Genomic DNA, 12725 nt, shown 5'->3' on the forward strand with positions numbered 1-12725 from the left:
ACATCACTAAGTTGAGAAATGTTATCATTTATAAAATAAACTTCGCGTAATTAAAGTATTACATTAGTATAGTTTGCATGGTGACGTATGTGATGGTTAATATTTGATATAGTTAACAATCATTTTACTTGCCTACAATTATTTGCGACTCGAAAACATGCATATAAAACGATTAATAAGCAGTGGATGCGTCTTGTAGGCGAAGCTATCCAAACCAGCAAGTCGCATCGGCAAAAATCTAATCTCCCCCCCCCTCGCGTGCGGAAGAATACTTTTAACAAAATCTAATTTACAAAATCAATATTTTAACATTTTTAATACGTAGTGTTTTAACATTTGTATTTTAGTTTATTTGAAAACTATATAATTATATTATTTTATTTATATTAAATATGGAAGTTATATAAGATATTATTTAATTTTGTTTATGAAAATATAGATTAATTCATTAATTTAATTAATTTTATATTAAAACTAAAATATTAGAGTCAATAAACTAAATTGACATCAAACAATTTTTATAATAAAAATTATCAAAAGAATTAGATAAACTTTATTAACAAACGAATTACCGAAATTTTATTCAAATTTAATAGCAAAACAGATTAAAATAAAAGAAATTTAAATAATATATTATATAAACTTTGGAAACTTTCATATTTAGTATTAGTAAAACAATATAATTATATAGTTTTCAAATACACTAAAATAAATAGGTTAATACACTACTTATCCAAATTTTATAAAATATACTGATTTAGTAAATTATATTTTGTTAAAAATATTTTTACGCTTTTAAAACGTAGATCAAAATCTAATTTCAGTGAAATTTCAGTGAAATTACTATTAGGTACGTTACATTTTAGTTGATAAACAGAAGATTTTAAAAGGTCTTTAACATCCACATCATTTTCTGGATGAATGAAATCAAATTCGTGATGTTAACTACATAACATCACTAAGTTGAAGAATGTTATCATTTATAAAATAAACTTCGTGTAATTAAGTATACATTAGTATAGTTTGCATGGTGACGTATGTGATGGTTAATATTTGATGTAGTTAACAATCATTTTTACTTGCCTACAATTATTTGCGACCCGAAAACATGCATATAAACGATTAATATGCAGTGGATGCGTCTTGTAGGCGAAGCTTATCCAAACCAGCAAGTAGCATCGGCAAATTCTAATCGTAGTCTCAGTTATCTGCATGGGAACCCTCTCCCCCCTCCCCCCCCCCCCCCCACATTCTGTCCATGGGTGGGTGTGTTTTTTTTTTCTAACCACTGCTATAGCTAGTGTTTTGAAACCATTTAACTATGTTTCGGTAAACAAACCCACATGTTAAAAAACTATTAGTTTTCAGTTCGGAAAGTAAGTATTTCCAAAGATTATTTTATTAGCAAAATTAGTATATTTTAGCATGTGGGAAATATAAAAAAAATATTTTCCAATAATGAAAATGAAGAGAATATCAATATTATCTTATATTAATACCGTGAAATAGATATTTGTGTTGACTACTTTATTAATGTAGAATTTTCATGATTAATGAAGATTACACGAACACACCATTATCCCTGTGTCGAGTCCAAAATTTCTAATCATATACTCACAAAATCGAATTGTTATTTGAATAACTCGTGTGGAAAATAGACATCTACTGAAAGAGCCTTGTATTGTCCTTTTTCTTATTTATCATTAGTATTATTTTGGGAAAAACCCATGAAAACCTTCAAAGTGACAAGTACTTCTATTTTAAACCTCCAAAGACTATGCTTCCACAATAAACCTTGAAACCAATAACTTGTTAACAAAAACTGTAAAAGTGGTCTATGTGTTTTTGTTTATATTAAGATGGACAGAAATATAAACTCCGTTAAAGTCGTAGTAACTGCGTCTCTTTTGATTAAACATGTGCCTTATTGCAATTAATTATATTTTTAATAGAATCATCGCATATTCTGAAATAAAATAACTAAAAATCTTAGAAAACGACGACGAATAAAGATGGCTTCTCTAAAAATCCTAGTCTTTGCCAAATCCTTGAGATCAAAATTAAGCCACAACACCATGATGATCCATTAACGCGATCTGTAAACAATTCTAAAACAGGAAACACCAATTGCAATCAAACCAAATTTCCAGAGAAAGCACAAAGACAAGAAGACAGATGATTAATAACCTGGCCATCAGAAAGAAAGATTCAAACTTTGCTCGGTCTTGTGTCGGACCAGTGGAGTTTCTGAGAAGGAAGGGATCATGTGGAACGAACCCGATAGAGAAAATCGAGAGCCAGAGCTCCAGAGAACACCAAGCTGAGAGATTCTGACCGGAAACAAGGAACTCCAAACCCAGATTTCGACAGGAAACGAGAACTCCAGATTCGTCGAGAGAGAGAAGAACACGCCTCGAGAGAAAGAGAGAAGCCGAGAGAAAGGAGAGGAGATCGAAGGATTGGAGAGAGAGGAGAGGAGGAAGAAGACCGTTCGTCTTCACGTCATGACACGTGTGCTCCAAGGACGGGAAAAGAAAAGTTCTTATTTAGTTAACGTCCCTCTTTTATTTCTCTAATTTTGATTTAATTTTAAGCACATTAATGTTAAGATACGTGCTTATAGCCACCGATAAAGATGGTCTTAGATCCATCTCTGAGAATGGGCGGTGGATTTACCATCAACATAAACATTCCGGCTGATGAAGGATTTACCATTAGCATTAATCCAAACTCTGCTCCAGGGGGATCCAAGGTAGGGACAGCCTTTGGTCGAAAACCAACATGAAGTTGATATATTATTTCTCATAATCCCAAAACTAACTCTATAATAAATCTAATTAAACACAATTAAAGATTAATTTGAATTTAAAAAAAAATCTAATGGAAAAAAGGAAAAAAAAAACATTTGAAAGGCAAAAAAAAACAAAAAAGGGATAAAACAAAAAAAACAAGATTTTGTGAAAAAAAAATCAAAATAAAAACTATGGAGAAACCATAGATTGATAAAGAAGACAAGGGAGAATTGGTTTTTAAAAATCTTTTCATATGAATAATAACACGTTTTAGGAAGTTATAATATTTTAAGAGATTTTTAGAATATTTCTTTAACTGAAATTTTATTAATTTTCACAAAAAAATCATGTATTATTATCTATAGAAGGCGTTTTCTAAAAGTTTAAAAGAATGATAAAAATCAAGAAATATTTTCTACTTTGAGTAGACTAAGAGTACATTATAGAAAACACATTCCCCAACATTTAGAATACTTTATAAAAGTAGAAGATTCATTCGGAATGAAAAATGGATACCTTTACGATTAGTAGAATACGCATTCTTCTTATTTTAAAATTTAGTAAATAATTAAATGTACGTTCTAAAAGAAGTAGATGAACATGTTTATTTAGAAATCGTTTTTTACTATATCATTTTTCGTAGAAAGACGCATTCTACTTTTAGTAGAATGTATTTTAAAATTTTTATTTTTGATCAAAAGAAAAAATAACCAAGTTTTTGAACAAAAAAAGTTACCAGCTTGTGTATATGGTGTTTGTTATATTTTTAATAACTTTTGATTCATAAAGTATTTATTTCATTAGTTTTCAGAAATACAAAGAGTAAAAAATAAAAAAAAATGGAGAAAATTGTTTTATACTAAAGGAACGTTAACCTAGTTTTTTGTTTTTTTGTCAATTTTCCCATAATTAAAAGGTGAAAGTTCTAAATAAGGCAGTGATATGGTTCTGTAAATATTTTGAAAATAAAATGGTGTCTCAAAAGTTATTAATGGGTATAGATATTTATTATCAGGTTGACAAAAAAAAAAGAGTCAGATTTGATTTAACCACAGTTAACCTAAAATGCAGTTTAAAAATCTCTACAGCCGACGATCTTCCTTCATTTTATTTTCATTGGAACTATATGTTCTCTCTCTCTCGATAGCTCCTCCAGGAAACCTATAATTTCTTAGATCCATCTCAGAGAATGGCTGGTGGATTTACCATCAACATAAACATTCCGGCGGGTGAAGGATTTACCATTAACATTAACCCAAACTCTGCTCCAGGGGGAGCCGAGGTAGGGGCTGCCTTTGGCCGAATTCAACCTCCAGCTGGTAAACTAGATCCTCTCTCTATATGTACGAATCCCTCCTCTCAAAAGCCCCGAGAATGCTCTGATCCATCTAACCCTAAGGTTTTCTTTGATATGACGGCTTGCGGTAAACCTATTGGTCGGATCGTGATGGAGCTCTTTGCCGACACGACCCCACGGACGGCAGAGAATTTCCGCGCCCTCTGTACAGGCGAGAAAGGCATGGGGAAGAAGGGTAAGCCCCTCCATTACAAAGGATCAGTCATCTACCATAGGTGCGCCGATTATATGATTGAAGGAGGAGATTTCACTAACGAAGGGAAAGGATGCGGAGGCGAATCAATCTACGACAGTGGTTTTTCGAGGATGAGAACTTCATCAAAAAGCACACATGTCCGGGTATGATCTCCATGAACAACCGTGGTCCTGACACCAACGAATCTAACTTTATGATCTGCTTGACGGAGTGCCCGGAACTCGACGATGAACACGTCGTGTTCGGCCAAGTTGTTGAAGGATTGGATGTGGTCAGGACCATTTCAAAGATATCTGTTAGGGACAAGCTTTCCTGGCCCGTGGTGATCGCCGACTGCGGTCAGATTTCATAGATCTGAGATATTTTCAAGTACAATGGTTGCTTGGTCCTTTTCGCCGACAAGCTTGTGTCCTTTTGATGTTTGGTCGGGTGCGTTTTTCTTTTTGCTTCTTTCTTGAATTTAGATTGGCTACCATTGAAAAATGATAACCATCATCAGTTTTAGCTATAGTTGCTATTGCAGAAACATATTAAAAATAAATCTGTGCTTTTGGACCTTTTAAATATGTTTTCCATCAAGAGATTCTTATTAGAATTTAACATTAGTAATTGATTTCTAAGTGACTATTGTTCTCATGTTCCGTTTGCCTAATACTAAGACAGTATGATTGGCTGTCATATGGCAGATGATTGATATTCTAAACTGGATTGAAAAAAAACTGAATAAAACCCAAACCGAAATCAAACTGAAATATTCTAAACTGGAATTGAACCAAAACCTTTAAATATCTGAATGCTTCTTATATTTCTTCTATATCCAAAATAATCAAAACAGGTATTTCTGAAAAAACAACATAAGGATATGTCGCAAAATTCTCTTTTTAACGGTGATTTTCTTTCAGCCAATCAAAGGAGAGCTAATATCTGGAAGGTTGTTTTCCTTGCCGGCAAAGAGATCAATTCGAATATTTCCCGAGATCTTTTATGGAAATTGTGGTTATTTACCTAAATCTTCATCAAAACATAGTGTTTTTCTAGAGTTTTTTCAACAGCCGCCTCTTTTTTCATCAAGTTTCTGGTTCATACTTAGTCACGCGATCCAGAGGAAAGGGATTTTTTTTTGTTTTTGATGGACGATACTCTGGTAGGAGTGATGCAAGAAATGTCTCTAGGAAGATGTGCCAATTCTTTTACGGGACGATGATGATTTTAGCACTGTGGAGAGAAGTCATCGTAGCTTATTGGGACGTTTGCTTAATCCAAACTGTCAGAACATGGGTTGCATGTTACGCACGATGCCGAAGATCTGGAGGATTTACGAAAAGGTCCGTGGGATTGCACTGACTAAGGAGAATTTCCAGTTTATCTTTGAACTGGAAACAGATCTTCAGATGGTGTTGAAACAGGGCTTTTGGACCTTTGAGGACTGGGAAATGGCGATGAAGAGGTGGATGGAGACTCCACCAAGTAACTACTTGCTGACAGCGGCTGTATGGATTAGACTTTCCAATATACCAGTCAACTACTTTACCATCAAGACCAGTGATACGGTGGCATGACCAATAGGTTATGTAAAATATATTGAGTGGGATCCAGAGAAACCACTTTTACATGATTATGTACGAGTCTTGATCATAATTGATCTAAATCTATCGGTAAGAGAGAAGAAATGTCTAACTCTTCCAAAAGGAGGTGGATCAGCTATGATAGATGTGGAGTATGAACGCATTCAGAAGAAGTGTTTTCGGTTGTCTCATGAGAAACAAGCATGCCCACTGCTCAAAGGCACTATGAAGGGAAGTGCAAAAGGAGAGATAATCAGAACTTTCCAAATGTTCAGAGGGTGGCCCAAAGGCAACACAACACTTCACTTGCGAATGATATAATGCCATTGTTTGCCCCATCAGTCCATCCTGGTTTTGAACCACCGGCTCGCCTGATTGAACCATCGGTCCGTTTGCCTATTACTAATTAGTGATCTGGCAACAACCAGCGAATTGAAACATGAGTATTAAACTCTTCGACATATTCCCAATTAATAGCATGTCTCACATTATGAATGCCAAGAACAAAAGATGTATCTCGTTGGCCTCTTGGATTACTAGTGTTAAATCGCAAGAATACGTGGAATTAATCGGTTGACTTCGATCGCCGAATTCCCACGGTTATTAAAAAAAAACTTTATTTCATGTACACGTAGTTCAATACAAAACCGCCGGTGCTGAATTGAATGCGGGGACTGACTTGTGACCTATCTACAACATACCTATTCGTTTCTATTTTGCAATCCCAATCTTAACCACAGCGAAAACGTCAATAATTCATTTATTCCCAGCACCAAGTATTGTCAACGGACTCAACGTAACTAGAAGGAAAAATGATTGATGACTACACGAAGTACGAAGTATTGGTTATTATATGGCTAACCATGCAAACTAAAGTAATATATACCTAACTATACGAAGTATATATTATGCATGACAACATTCCTCAACTTAATGATGTTATGTAGTTAACATCACGAGTTTAATTTCATTCACCCAAAAATTGGTGTAGATATTAGCGATCATGTAAATATTTTATTTCATCAATTAAAATATGATTGATTTGACCGTAATTTAATTAAATTATATTTTAACCCGTATTTTAAAACCGGAAGAATACTTTTAACAAAATCTAATTTACAAAATCAATATTTTTAACATTTTTAATAAGTAGTGTTTTAATATTTGTATTTTAGTTTATTTGAAAACTATATAATTATATTATTTTTATTTATATTAAATATGAAATTTATATAAGATATTATTTAATCTTGTTTATGAAAATATAGATTAATTCATTAATTTATTTAATTTTATATTAAAAATAAAATATTAGAGTCAATAAACTAAATTGACATCAAACAAGTTTTATAATAAAATTTATCAAAAGAATTAGATAAACTTTATTAATCAAACGAATTACAGAAATTTTATTCAAATTTAATAGCAAAACAGATTAAAATAAAATACATTTAAATAATATATTATATAACTTTGGAAACTTTCATATTTAATATTAGTAAAACAATATAATTATATAGTTTTCAAATACACTAAAATAAATAGGTTAATACACTACTTATCCAAATTTTATAAAATATACTGATTTAGTAAATTAGTTTTTTCTAAAAATATTTTTACGCTTTTAAAACGTGGATCAAAATCTAATTTTTGTTAAATTACTGTTAGGTACGTCATATTTTAATTGATAAAATAGAAGATTTAAAAGGTCTTTAACATCCATATCATTTTTTGGATGAATGAAATCAAACTCGTGATGTTAACTAAATAACATCATTAAATTGAGGAATGCTATCATGCATAACATAAACTTCGTGTAGTTAAGTATACATTAGTATAATTTGCATGATTACGTATGTGATGGTTAATATTTCATGGAGTCAACAATCATTTTTCTTAACTACAATTATTTGCGACTCGAAAACATGCATATAAAACGATTAATATGCAATGGACGTCACTACGTGGCGTCTTGTAGACGAAGGTTATCCAAACCAGCAAGTCGCATCGGCAAAAATCTGGAAAAACGGCCGATTAGTACTTGAACTAGGTTTATATTGCCTAATCAATACCCAGACTTTTTGACTGTGCGTATTTGTACCTGAATTAACAAATATTTGAAATTGATACCTCAACTTATAAAAAACGTCTTTAACGTACATACGACCGACACTGTGTCAGGTAATCGGTAAACTAATCGGTCGTTATGCTGATGTGGAATTATTTTTGGAATAATCAAGTTAGTTTAAGAAAACGACGTCGTTTAAAAATGAAAAAAATAATAAAACAGAATCTAGTATCGAACCCGGGTTGGATACAAATATAGTGTCTTTACTAACCACTTGTGCCGCGGAAGATATATTGTTATCTTCTATAACCATAACTATATAATGTTTGGTAAACACTTAATTAGATAAAATATTTTATTATATTATGTGTTTCTGAATTTAGTTTTAAAGACATGTTCAACTATGATTTTAGAAATTTAAACATAAGAAATCTTAACAATATTTTAATTAGCAATAAGCATCATTACATTCATTCTAGTCAAAAGTATTATCAAAGTACCATAGACGTCATTACATAGCAGTAATAGAGCCAAAAACCTACACAATCCGATAGCAATAACACTCCAAACCTTGCTAAAACATCCTAGCGACATTTTAAAGCAACCTGGAAATAAGGAACTAAAAACAGAAGTTTAACTTGGTTGGCTTTGTTGGCTTGGTCCTTCTTCACTGTCCATGCCACTTATGGTTTTAGTCCTAGTCTTCTTTGGCTTCCTAGGCTTGTATGGAACACCTCTTTAATGCATTTCAGTGAGTTATGTCCCATCCAACCACATCTGTAGCACTGCATTTTTCGTCCATGGTTGGTGACCTTCTCCCCTTTTTTTGGTTTTTCATTTATCAAATATTATATAGTCATGGTTATAGAAGATAACAATATATCTTCCGCGGCATAAGTGGTTGTTTTATTTTTTTTTCATTTTTTAAACAACGTCGTTTTCTTAAACTAACTTGATTATTCTAAAAATAATTCCACATAAGCATAATGACCGATTAGTTTACCGATTACCTGACATAGTATCGGTCGTAGGTACGTAAAAGACGTTTTTATAAGTTGAGGTATCAATTTCAAATATTTGTTAGTTCAGGTACAAATGCGCACAATCAAAAGTCTGGATATTGATTAGGCAATATAGACCTAGTTCAGGTACTAATCGGCCGTTTTTAATCTAATGGTAGTTTCAATTATTTGCATGGGAACTCTCTCTCCTCCCCCCCCCCACTATCAGAGTTTTATACATATATATAATTATATTGATCGACAGTTCGATACACCCACTATCAGAGTTTTATACATATATGCCCATATAATATATTTTATCATTTTTATGCACCCATCAAAATTTTATCCTGGATTCGCCCTTGCACATAGTTGCTATAACTAGTGTTTTTTTTTAACTACGGCTATAACTATTGTTTTAAACCATTTAACCTATGTTTCGATAAACAAACCCACATGTTAAAAACTATTAAAAAAAATTAGTTTTTCAGTTCGGAAAGTAAGTATTACCAAAGATTATTTTATTAATAAAATTCAGTATATTTTAGCATGAGGGAAAATATAAAAAAAAAAATTCCAATAATGAAAATGAAGAGAATATCAATATTATTTTATATTAATACCGTGAAATAGATATTTGTTGTTGACTACTTTATTAATGTAGAATTTTCATGATTAATGAAGATTAGACGAAAAAAAAAAAGAAGATTACACGAACACACCATTATCCCTGTATCGAGTCCAAAATTTCTAATCATATACTCACAAAATCGAATTGTTATTTGAATAACTCGTGTGGAAAATAGCATCTACTGAAAGAGCCTTGTATTGTCCTTTTTCTTAGTTTATCATTAGTATTATTTTAAATCGATTTTAATTATTATTCGCTATTTAAATGCCATAAACGTTTATCTTCTACACACCATCATCATCAAGTCCCAACTCCCAAGAGGCCAAGACAGTCGCAAAACGATGAACCTCAACGTCGTCGTATTACTCCTTATCCCACCGTCAGACCTCCGCGCACTCCTAGCTTTCCGTTCAGCACTCCACGAGCCGTACCTCGGCATTTTCAACTCATGGACCGGCCAAGACTGCTGCCACAACCGGTACGGCGTCAGCTGCGACGCGATCACTCACCGAGTCGCCGACATCAACCTCCGCGGCGAGTCGGAAGACCCTATCTTCGAGCGAGCTCACCGAACCGGTTACATGACCGGCCGCATCTCTCCCTCGATATGCGACCTCACTAGCCTCTCCGCCGTAACAATAGCCGACTGGAAAGGTATCTCCGGCGACATCCCCGAATGCATCACGCGCCTCTCTTTCCTCCGTACGATCGACCTCATCGGAAACCAAATCTCCGGCGAGATTCCTAACGACATCGGGAGATTAAACCGGTTAGCTGTTTTAAATGTCGCGGATAACCGGATATCCGGTTCGATCCCGAAATCGTTAACCAACCTCTCTAGCTTAATGCACTTGGATCTCCGTAACAACCTCATCTCCGGTCTAATTCCAACTGATTTTGGCCGGTTAACAATGCTCAGCCGTGCATTGCTAAGTGGTAACCGAATAACCGGTCGGATACCCGAGTCTCTGACCAAGATTTACCGGTTAGCTGACGTTGATCTCTCCGGTAACCAACTTTACGGTACAATCCCACCGTCTCTCGGCCGTATGTCGGTTCTCTCGGCGCTTAACCTCGACGGGAACAAAATCTCCGGCGAGATACCTCAAACTCTGATGACGTCATCGGTGATGAACTTGAATTTGAGTAGGAACTTGTTGCAAGGGAAGATACCGGAAGGGTTCGGACCAAGGTCTTACTTCACTGTTCTTGATTTGTCTTATAACAATCTCAGGGGACCAATCCCGAGTTCGATATCGGGTGCGTCGTTTATTGGTCATTTGGATCTTAGCCATAACCATCTCTGTGGGAGGATTCCGGTGGGGTCGCCGTTTGACCACCTTGAAGCGGCGTCGTTTTTGTTTAACGACTGTCTTTGCGGCAAACCCTTGAGGGCTTGTTTAAAAAACTGACTTTGTAATTTTCTTTGATTAGACCTTTACAATATTTTTTATGATTATTCGTTTCAGAAAACATATTCGTGTCGTGTGATACTCCCTCTTTTTTTAAATAGATGATGTTTTAGAGAGCTTTTGATGTTTCAAAATAGACGATGTTTTTATATAACCGCGTACTTTTAGTTTTATTAAAAATTGCATGACCAATGATATTTTTGTAGTTTGTTTTGTTATTGGTTGAATAATTTTTAGTTTATATTTTAATGATATTTAAAGATATAAAAAATAAATGTCTTAATAGTTGTATGCAATCCTAAAAGTTCATCTATATTAGAACAAAGGGAGTAATAATATAGATTAGCAGTCTCTAATTAAGCTTAATTAGGCAAATTTATTAAAGGCCCATACACACAATGCAACAAATCCGGTAAGATTAACATATGAAAATCTAATCCCAAGGTCCAAATATAAACAAATTCCGACCATATCTTGGCATGTTCTTTGAAAGCACGGATATATATTCTTGTTTTAAATTTTTGTTGAGAAATTTAATCTTTATGTTTAAGTTTTTATAATCATATTAATATTTAATATTAATTTAAATTAGTATAATTTGTGACAACTATATTAAATATGTCAAATTGTATAATTATACATTTATGACATAACTATACACTTTGGAGATTACCAAAGGATTACGATTTTGGTTTTTCCTATGGATTTTGTGGTATATATGGAAAAATAGGAACAGTAAAATTTATATAAATAAATTAGGTGATCCACAGGAAATCCTTCGGATTACAGAAGTGAAAGTAGTGAGTTGGACAGATACCCAACAAATGGGCCTGGTCAGAAATTAGGCAAATCACAGGACTTCTTATGAACTATCGTTAGAAGGGTCCATGATCTGTTTTGTTGATGGAGCATAGAGGCCAGAAGACAAATTCTTAGGACAAGGATGGTTCTGTAGAATGAACGGTTCAACTGAGAAGATGATGTGTGCAATGAATCTCCGGAGAAGCTTATCCGCTTTGCATGCTGAATGTGAAGCTTTGATATGGGCTATGGAGTGCATGAAGACTCTCAACTTTTCAAAATTAGTTTTCGCAAGAGATTGTTCTCAATTGGTGAAGAAGGTATCCTCACCTAGAGAATGACCAGCTTTTACTACACATTTGGAGGAGTTCCAGCGCAGTAAGACTTTCTTCCCTACCTTTAAGATCTGACATATTTCGAGGGTACATAATCTAGTGGCGGACAAGCTTGCACGAGATGCTAGAAGTTCTCCTTCTTCTATGTTCTATGTCGATTCTATGCCTCCGGTCTGGTTTTCTGGACAGAAAGTGTATAGATAATAGTTTTAGTTTCATTGTTGTCAAAAAAGCCATTTCTATTTTAGAAATTATTTTAAAACTTTATTCCTAAAATTTGTAACATATTATATGGGAAATTGCTTAAAATACTATTTTCATAGTACTATTTTTTCATATTTACACTATCCATTTTTACCACCACTTTAAATTAAGGATTTAGATTTGAAGGTTTAGGATTTAGGGTTTAGATTTGAAGTTTCAGGGTTTATGGTATATAGTAAAAAGAAAAATAATAAAATTACTACTATGTCTAAAGTTAATAATTAAACAACAAATAAAATAAAATTAAAACTTGATCTTAGTTTTTTTGTCAAACTAAACTAGCACTAGAAACTTTTGATTATT

At 33.4% G+C, this 12725-nt stretch overlaps 1 protein-coding gene and 1 pseudogene across 1 annotated transcript; both read left to right on the forward strand.

Annotated features, from left to right (window-relative positions):
* Nucleotides 1-3925: 3925 nt before the first annotated feature.
* Nucleotides 3926-4924, forward strand: LOC130497129 (peptidyl-prolyl cis-trans isomerase CYP19-1-like; annotated as a pseudogene).
* A 4799-nt stretch (nt 4925-9723) lies between these two features.
* LOC108829092 (DNA damage-repair/toleration protein DRT100-like) lies at nt 9724-11202 on the forward strand. The gene has a single exon (XM_018602749.2). It carries the CDS (start codon nt 9952-9954, stop codon nt 11020-11022), a length of 1071 nt encoding a protein of 356 aa, XP_018458251.2. The 5' UTR covers nt 9724-9951; the 3' UTR covers nt 11023-11202.
* Nucleotides 11203-12725: the final 1523 nt, after the last annotated feature.

This window comes from Raphanus sativus, chromosome 6 (assembly GCF_000801105.2).
Source record: "Raphanus sativus cultivar WK10039 chromosome 6, ASM80110v3, whole genome shotgun sequence".
In the NCBI taxonomy this organism is placed as follows: Eukaryota; Viridiplantae; Streptophyta; class Magnoliopsida; order Brassicales; family Brassicaceae; genus Raphanus; species Raphanus sativus.

Bases quoted from the DNA above. Each gene is read 5' to 3' on its own strand.
- LOC108829092 (XM_018602749.2), top strand. From the start codon at position 9,952: ATGAACCTCAACGTCGTCGTATTACTCCTTATCCCACCGTCAGACCTC.